Consider the following 9,663-nt stretch of genomic DNA (forward strand, 5'->3'; position numbering starts at 1 on the left):
AGGTAGTATGTGTGAGTAATTTTTGACGCAGCCCGAAGGGATTTCTCCCCGTCCTCTCCTTATATGCAAGGGGGGACGGAGAGGGGGGGTCGCCGATTAAATGAAGCGGCCTTGCTGTGGATGTACTGTGTCTTGTGACACTGCTTCTGACCCAGGGCGGTGGGCAGGGTGCAGGGATGACCCGTCATCCAGGAGGTGCTCAGATGAGAGGAAGGGTGGGAGGGGTGTGGAGTGTATTTAGGGATGAAATGGGTGGGAGTGTTTTTATGCCTTTCCCTTTTTGGCTACCTCCCTTGGAAGGGGGAAAAAGCCTTGGTATATGTATGTATGTATTTATGTATCTATATGGAAAACTTTATTTCTTCACATTCTTTAGACTTGTGGTCTTTCTTAATTTGTTACCACGACCTATTAAAACCCTCCCATCTTAAATCAAGAGATATCTTCTCTCAATGTAATCCATCTCCTCTGGATATCTAAATAATGCAATCATATCACCTCTCTCCCCTCGATCTTTCAAAGTTGGCAGACCCATTGCTTTTAGTCTCTCCTCGTATGGTTTATCTGCCAAGCTGGGAACCAATTTGGTTGCTGTCCTTTGTATTCTCTCGATCTTGTTTACATCCCTCTCCCAGTGTGGGGACTAACCTCTGACGCATGACAGCGGTACGGACCCAACACAATCCTCACAAAATGCACCATTGTTTCACCACTATGGTCCTGGATCACGTGTTGGACTCGTGATCGACAGCTATTTCCCTCCCGGGAGAGAGCTCAGAGATTATATATGACCAATCTATGGGTAATGCACGCACACACACACCAAACTCCCAGCCCACGAGAGTTGGAGTAACGACTCGCAGTGCAGCGACACAGAAATTAATTCAGCCCTGGGCGGGATTCGAACCCGGACCGCCGTAGTGGCAGCCAGGAACTCTACCAATGCGCCTCGAGTCGTGTAAGTAAATCCGTTGGAATGCTGAGGGGCCTAGGAATTACACATCACCTTACAAAGTTCAAACTCCGGAACCACCAAGCCTTCCCAAGTTCCCATCAGGCTATGGCTGCACTGGAGAAGGTTAACCTGAGAATGAAAAACACACTGATCTATTCTCAAAGAGCAGTATATGGAAGGGCTTTAAGAGGTAATAGGAGCAAATTAAGAAAGGCCACGTGTCTAAAGAATGTGAATATAGTTTTCCATATAGATGCATAAGTACATTGAATAGCTTAGGTGATTGTTAGGCAGTTGTCCACAATCCCTCGACCCTGTCGACCCGGAAGATGTCCCTTGGGGACGCACCTGCACCCACCCGGTTACGTTGGGTGGGGCAAAGCTTCCTTGAGGAACGCACGTGCAGTGCCCAGGTCCGTCTCCATTCCATTCAAGCTGGGTCAGTGGCCTGGGAGTGCACTTCATCTAGCTTCCCAGACATCTACACTTTTCCTTAGCGGCCAATTAGAAAACGGATCATGACCTGACCCGTTATATAAGCTGGATGGAATGGCCAAAGACTCAGATCGCCTCGGAGCATTACGTGATGAGCCTAGCTCGCTGTTTACGTCGCCGTCTCCTCTTCTCCCTCCTCCCTGTTGGCAGATCGTCTTAGGACATGACTTGAAATACATAGTCGTCACCAGTGGCAGTTCTTCCTATGGGCGGTCGCCCAGGGCGGCACTTGGGAGGGGTCGGCATTGCCCCCTTCCAAATGCAGATCAAACCATGAGCGCCTGAGTCTATCTATACCGAATGTATAAAAGTCCCATAAAAGGGGAAAGAGAGAGAGAGAGAGGTGGGGGGGGGGAACCAAGCATTTTATGTGCATTGTGGAAGGGGGGTCGCCGAAGGTGAAGTTCGCCCAGGGCGCCATGTAGGCTAAGTCCGCCACTGGTCGTCACCTTGCCGTCCACTTCCCCCCGCCTTTTCTCGTAACCAGAGCGAGCCATATTATCCTCATTGGCGCCCAACTTTCAACCTAAATAAACTCCGTTTTCGCTACCCGTGTTTACCTTCCAGCCGAAATCCTGACAGTGATATTACTCAACTTCGAACAATACATGAATTCAAATCTAAATATGATAATTGGAAATCATCGATATAGAATAAGTTGGAACTGTACATGAACTTAAGGCTAGAGTATGATAAATTGGATAGTAGGAGACGGGACCCTACGAGCGTTGCTCCTTTCCTGTACACTATAGATTCGTTTAGATAAACACCTAAGCAAGATGCTGTAATGACTGCCATTTATCTTATATTATTTGTTTATTTGTTTGTTAATGTTTGTTTACTATTATTTGCTTGATTTTCATTTATTTTCATTTATCTGTCAATCTATTATCATTTACTATTTACCTGTTTGTTTATTACTTAACTATACCTATCCATTTATCTATTTTATTCATTATTTATATTATGATTTTTATTAATTTTTCTTTTATTCATTTATCATTATTAATTTTTTTCCGCATCCGACATAGTTATGGACCAAAAGGTCTCCTGTCGGCATGCCCCTCTTTTGTAATCCTTTGTAATACATATTCGTTCCCAAAAGCAGGGAGGCAACAACGATGATGAAAATTCTCGACGGAGGACCATACTCACGTCATATTCCAGAGATATTCGCCTGGCTTGACCGCTACAATAAGAGAATGTAAGAATGATTGGCTACTTTGTTTTATGAGGAAAACGTCAGTTCATTATATTATGTGAACAGCAGCCTGGGTTGTGTTATGGTCCTGCCCTACATTTTGTGACCATTTCTCTCTTACTCTCTCTCTATTTTTCTCTCTATCTCTATCTACCTACCTATTTCTCTCTCCCTCTCTTTGTTTATCTATCTATTTCTCTCTCTCTATCTCTCTCTCTCTATATATATATATATATATATATATATATATATATGTATGTATGTATGTATGTATGTATGTATATATATTTCTCTCTCATCAGTATGGAGTATATCTGTCCGATTTCCTCCACCCTTCATGTTGCCAGATGTCCATCTACAATCTCAGCGTGCCATCTTCAACATCGCCTTTGTCTCTTTACGTTCCTCCCTCTCCACCTGAACCTCGGCCATCGTGTAGGTGAGTTGCTAAGGTCATCTCGATGTTTCTCCCAGTCGGCCATTGAGGTCGGCTCTCTCTCTCTCTCTCTTTCTCTCTTCTGACATCAGAATATCGCTTATCACCTCTCCTCTAGTAAATTGTTTGTGAGTTTTTCTTTTTTCTCGTTTTGGAGAACCTAGTTGATTTGTATAAACGCTGGTCAAGTTGGGATAGAGAAAGAGACTGAGGAGGGAGAGAGAGAGAGAGCGAGAGAGAGAGTTCTAACTCCCGTCAGGTGATTTTATTAAAGTAATAGTGAGACTTAAGACTAAATATGGAATAAGGTGAAGGGTTTGAAGATAATGTCATGTAATCAACAATTAGATAACTTAAAAATGCTATACAAGAAACGAAAACCACGCTTGCTAATGTAGTTGTTAGTGTCGTAGGCTACTAAGCTGCAATACTGAGTTTGCATTCTTCTCACAGACTGAAAGTTTTCACTATACGCAAGCCGTTACAGTCCCCCCTTGAGCAAGGGGATAAGTGTGCATATGGTCAGTGTTACCCCTGAGCTCTCATCCGTGAGGGTAATAGCTGTCGAGCACAAGCCCGGCACTTGATCCAACGTAGTGGTGAAGCAAGTATTCAGACGCCAGAGAAAGCGAGAGAAAGTACACGCATTGTTACTGTACGTAGACGTAATCTTGCTCAACGAGATTTCCGACCTTATATAATCTGACTTCAAGTATCTATATACATGAATATGTGATGCGTGTCCTTACAAACACACAATATCATTATTACTATTATTTAACCATTCTAGGGTGTGGGGTGATTTGTTTCTTCTATAAATATGGCTTCCCACTGCTGTACCCAGCGACATCAACAACAACAACAATATCTACACGTAATACGTTATCTCACATTTCATAATTACAACATATCTAGGATGGAGGGCTCCTGATTCCATGGACACAATCATCATATATAAATTTCACTTTTCCTCGTAAGACAACAAATATGTATCACAATGTACTGCTACTTTCAGGAAATTGAATCATTTATTCCTTGGGTCGCTCTTGTGTCGTCTGTGCCGGACTCAGTTTCCTTAGCTTTTATTCTTTCTTTTTTCAGTTGGAAATTCAGACACATATATGTATTAAGCCATAATTTTATTTTCACCTTAGCATATGTGTATTTCTCATGTACTTATATATATATATATATACAGATATATATATATATATATATATATGTGTGTGTGTGTGTGTGTGTGTATGTATATTTGCATGTTTGTGTATATGTGATTATCTGTTAGATTGCAATAATGTAGATATATAAAATGCATATATTTTGCTTTTGCATGCATACGACATAATGTGCAAATGCGTGGAAATAAATAAATATAAATTATAGATTATTCCATCACCTTGCCATTTTTTTTTTTTTTTTATCAAGCATTGAATGCTCATAAATAAGACATGAATTGTCTGTTGCAAGGATTTAAAATTGCTTGGAAGCGTTAACAATTCATAGTGCAGAAAAATATCATTTACTCGCCCCAAGTTGCTTTTGCAGTTTTCTCGGTAATAAGATATAACGTTTGAATACATTCATAATAATTCAGTCCAGCTGATTTCTTCCTTGATTTTCTTTAGATTTGACCCAGTAATCATATTTTTCCCTAGCCATTCAGTTAATTCTGTTTTTCTTTTCTTTCTTTTGTTCTGGTCTTCATTTTCTTTCATCCATTCGGTTAAACCGATTTCCCATTTCTTCTTCTGTTTTCAAGCTCAGGGATAATGATGATGATCATAAGGATGTGGCCTGCAGACAGTGCGATGACTGCAACGATCACGACAACAAATTTCTCCTGACCTGCAGTGATACGACGACGTGCATTGACGTTGATAGTAGGTGCCATAGGGACCGTATAGGTTATAGGTAGATCCGCATGCATGACAGTCTGGCAGATAGGAACCGGGGTAAGCAGGGTGAACGGGATAAATAGGTTGACCAGGATGGGTAGGGTGTACGGGATGGGCAGGGTGTACGGGATGGATAGGTTGGTCAGGATGGGTAGGGTGTACGGGATGGGTTGGACCATGGTCGGGAAGGACAGGGTGGGGTACAACATGAGATGGGGGGACAGGATGAGGATGGGGTCCAGCAACGATGTTTATACCTGGGTGAAGAAAAAAAAACGATATCTTTAGGAACCCAGTCTTCTAAAAGGTAAACAGTATTGCATATGAATTAGACTACTCTTAATCGAAATATATCCGAGCACAATATTTCAAGGGTGCCAACAAAGGAGAACATTAAGAACAAAAAGAAAATTAAGCTGTGCTAAAAAGATATTTGAAAGTATATATCTGTTTGCTGGCAACACTACTTGAGTTGACACTAGTACAGGGAAATTTTTAGAATACAGACGAGAATGTGATTTTACCTGGTGTTTGCTTGCAGCAAACTCTGCGGCCAAATTCATCCCGACAGATCTTGCTACACTGCAGACCACCGACAATACTGATTCCAGGTAAATGGGCACTTATGCCGTACGTGGTAGGTTGGGGATCCTCTTCCGTTCTGCGGAATATTTACAAATGACGAGTAACGATATTAAGTTGATCTAGGCAAACTAATATGATTACAGAACAAACTTTGGCTGTCGTGGGTGATCAGTGAAGCATGACGTTACGCTCACTGTTTCTATATTATACATCCTTAGGTTGCTAAGAAACAGATTATCATTGTTAGAATTTTCCAATTTGAAAAAAAAAATATGAATGCTTGTTAGAACAAACTATAGCAAAGAAAATCTTATGATTTTGTATCCTTACAATGCATAGCTGCCAAATAGCTAATAGATCATCTTACTTTATTGATTTGTGTTCAGCTGGTATCACCTCTTCGGAGGAATCATCGCTTGCCACTTGGGCAACGACAAGCGTCAGGAAGATAAAGGCACGCATCTGGAAAATTGAAATAACGTTAACACATCAAAACACACAGAAAATTCTCTATCCTAAGTAGATTCGTCTGGCATTAGCCAAAGTCCTTAAATTGTTAATTATTGGTCGATGTATTGTTTACCGAACCTCCGTTATTGTAAGTCTATCCCATGTACCTGGTATTGATTTTACAGGAAGAAATAATATCAAATTATAATTCCACCTCCAGTGATTTAGTTCAAAATTACCTCTCAACTTTGTGCTGGTCTCATTCATCATCAACAGGAGTACTTTCGTCTGTCTAATTGCAATGTATATGATATGAACTACGTTCATGTAATATATTTTTTCCCCAGCTATCTTACCTAGCTTTAAATTCGTTTGAGATTTTAGATTGTGCTGTGTCTAAGGCAATTCCAAAAGTTGATGGACGTTTTTACTCTTACCACTTTTACTCATTTAGGCTTAAATAATAACAAGTAATGCTTCAAAATTTTGCATTCACGACATTTGCGCATGCGCTGAGATACTCTTCCAACCACCGTTACTGCTCTAATATTCATCAAAATTTGAAATGTTCCTTGAATGAATGTGAACGTTCATAGATCTCCGGCATCCGCGAGGACGCCTTATGATAATAATAATAAAAATTGCCTCCAGATTCAAGAAAACTCGTAGACCAACAACTACTGGCAACGGTTCTTGGAGATTCAAACATATCTCTATCTAGCCAGAAACTTTTAACTGTGGTCTGCGTTGTATTTGTGTATAATTATTTCTGTCACCTGGTGTAAATTGAAGAGAATCAATCGCCAGTTGTTGGTTTAGCGGGTTTGAAAACAGACAGGTATGCTGTCCATTTTGCAGGCCTACCACATATGAATGGAAATAACAATAGGCTATGATATAGAAGTAAAGTGCGTATAAATATGAATCTGCCATTGCATGTATACATATAACTGTTCTCTCCAACAAATGTTTTATATATATAATTTTATGGAATGATTTTGTTATGGCTCACCTCTGTTGCAGTCCTTCAGACCCTCAGTGCACGACTGATGCCCCTGTAGTAGTGTCTGCCCATCGTAGCTGAAGCTTTCTTTTATAGTGATCAGGCACTAGTAGAGGTGAACAACACTTGGAATGCAAAACCAGATCGATTTCTTTTTTCTTGCACGTTACCTACCCAAGAAACCTCATTTTAAAAGACTCAAAGACTACTGGGACAATAGTTACCAAGTAACCTCTTTAATACAACAGGGAAACTGGCTTATGGTGTTAAAAACGAGGATAAGAGGCAAGGAAAGTTTTGGGAAAGTCTTTGTTAATAATGAAATCAGGCGTTAAGCTAAGAAACATTTTGCACTGGAATTCCCAGGTAAGCCAGGGCAGGGAAGGCGGGGGTAAGAGCAGGGACGGTGGCGGGTGAGCGGGTGGGGGTGGGGGTGGAACGAACAGGTCCTAGCAACCTCTCCAGACGACATGGAGATGCGTCCGAAAATAGCTCTTGACCTGTTTAACTTCACATCTTCATATAGTCCCATTACGTTAGGGTAAACCTTATTTGTAAATACGATAAACAGGAGCTGAGAGTTATCTTATATAGTGAATTTATACGGTTTACTAATAAAAAGGTGTAACAAGATAAAGACAAAAACATGTGTTGCCCTCCCCCCCCAAAAAAAGTGCAGGTACACGCGCTTTCTCGCACTGCATCTGTCCTTATCTCCCTCTCTCGCTTTCTCTCCGTTTTCTAGCATCATACCATGAACATGAAACTAACCCGGGGATGCGTGTGCATATATATATATATATATATATATATATATATATATATATATATATAAATATATATATGAAAATATATAATAAATATATATATGTATATATATATATATATATATATATATATATATATATATATATATTAAACACAACAGTAAAGTAAATTACTTTTTTCAATCCGAGCGCTTTTGTTATATAATCATATTCAAAGATTACAAGACAATGTAATCCTTGAAGATGTGTAATTATATTACGAAAGTACTCAGATTCAAATTTTTTAATTTCCTTTCACTGTGGTATTTAGCATAATTTGTGTATTCACGTGTGCTTTGTGAAATTTGTGCATATATATATATACATATATATATATATATATATATATATATATAATATATTGCTCTTGATGGAGCAATTGGTTAAGTCCCTACAGCACTTGTCACGCGCTAGCCGCGTTTGAGTCCTTGGCAGTACCGTGTTTCAATTTATGCATGTTGACCTCCGTCGGATCTCCCGATGTTGATGGCTTAGAATTAAAGTGCATTGTGGTTGATAAAAATGGATCACTATTCACTGGGACCCATTCAGTGTTGTACATATATATATATATATATATATATATATATATATATATACATACATATATATACATATATACCAGTGTATTTACCTAGTTGTATTTTACGGGAAGGGGAGCTATGCTCGTGGGGTCCCGTCTTCATATCTCATTTTATCTAAACTATTTTTAAATTCATGTATTGTTTTTGCACACACCACTTTCTCATCTAACTTGTTCCAACTGTCTATTACTCTGTGAGGAAAGCTGTTATTTTTCAAGTCTCTTCTATAGCTGTCTTTTTTTATTTTCTTTCCGTGTCCTCTTGTATTTCTGTCATCCCATTTTATCAGATTCTCTCTATCAGTAATTTCTATGCCTTTCATGATTCTGTAAATAGCTATCAAATCTCCTCTCTTCTTTGCTCTAGTGTCTGTAGTTCAAGTTTTTCTAGTCTCTCTTCATATGATAGTTTTGAGAGTGTTGGTGCCAGTTTTGTAATTGCTCTTTGTATTCTTTCAAGTTTTTTTTTATACATTTTTTTGTACTTGGTGACCATATCGTTGCTGCATATTCCAATCTTGGTCTTATCAGGGTGATTAGGATTTTCTTCACCATTTCTTCATCCAGGTATGTAAATGCCACTTTGATTGTTCTTATTAAATTATAAGTTTCTCCAAAAATCTTATTTATATGTTTCTCAGGTGACATATTATTCATAACAACGACTCCCAGGTCCTTCTCATTTTCTACTTTTTTTATTCCTTCTTCTCCCAATTTATATGCTCCTGTTATTCTGTTTTTGCTTTTTCCAAATTCCATTATACTACACTTTTTTGTATTGAACTCCATCTCCCACTTCCTACTCCATTCCTGTACTATATTTAGATCTCTCTGTAGTGATTCACAATCTTCTTCAGTTTTCACTCTTTTCAGTAGTTTTGCATCATCTGCAAAGAAGCTCATATAGCTTTCAATTCCTTCATCCATATCATTAATATATATAGCAAACATTATTGGGGCCAGAACTGTTCCCTGCGGGACACCGCTTATTACTTCATCCCATTTTGAGTGCTGGTTTCTTATCACTACTCTCATTTTTCTTTCTTGCAAAAAGTCCTCCATCCAATTTAGTAGTTTTCCCTGTATTCCTCCTTCAGTTTCTAATTTCTTAAGCAACTTCTTATGTGGTACTTTATCAAAAGCTTTCTTTAGGTCTAGAAATGCACAGTCCGCCCATCCATCTCTTTCTTGTATTATATCTATTAGCCTTGAATAGAAACATATTAAATTGGTGACGCATGATCGTCCTTGTCT

At 39.1% G+C, this 9,663-nt stretch overlaps 1 protein-coding gene across 1 annotated transcript; it reads right to left on the reverse strand.

Moving 5' to 3' along the window:
* Positions 1–4,347: 4,347 nt before the first annotated feature.
* On the reverse strand, positions 4,348–7,076 carry LOC143018778 (uncharacterized). The gene is made up of 4 exons (XM_076174357.1): positions 7,030–7,076; positions 5,935–6,029; positions 5,507–5,643; positions 4,348–5,239 (listed from the first exon to the last, which is right to left on the reverse strand). The coding sequence occupies exons 2-4, from the start codon at positions 6,027–6,029 to the stop codon at positions 4,848–4,850; spliced, it is 624 nt and encodes a 207-aa protein (XP_076030472.1). The 5' UTR covers positions 7,030–7,076; the 3' UTR covers positions 4,348–4,847.
* Positions 7,077–9,663: the final 2,587 nt, after the last annotated feature.

The sequence above is a fragment of the Oratosquilla oratoria genome, chromosome 35 (assembly GCF_046742065.1).
Source record: "Oratosquilla oratoria isolate Oo_2021 chromosome 35, ASM4674206v1, whole genome shotgun sequence".
NCBI lineage: Eukaryota > Metazoa > Arthropoda > Malacostraca > Stomatopoda > Squillidae > Oratosquilla > Oratosquilla oratoria.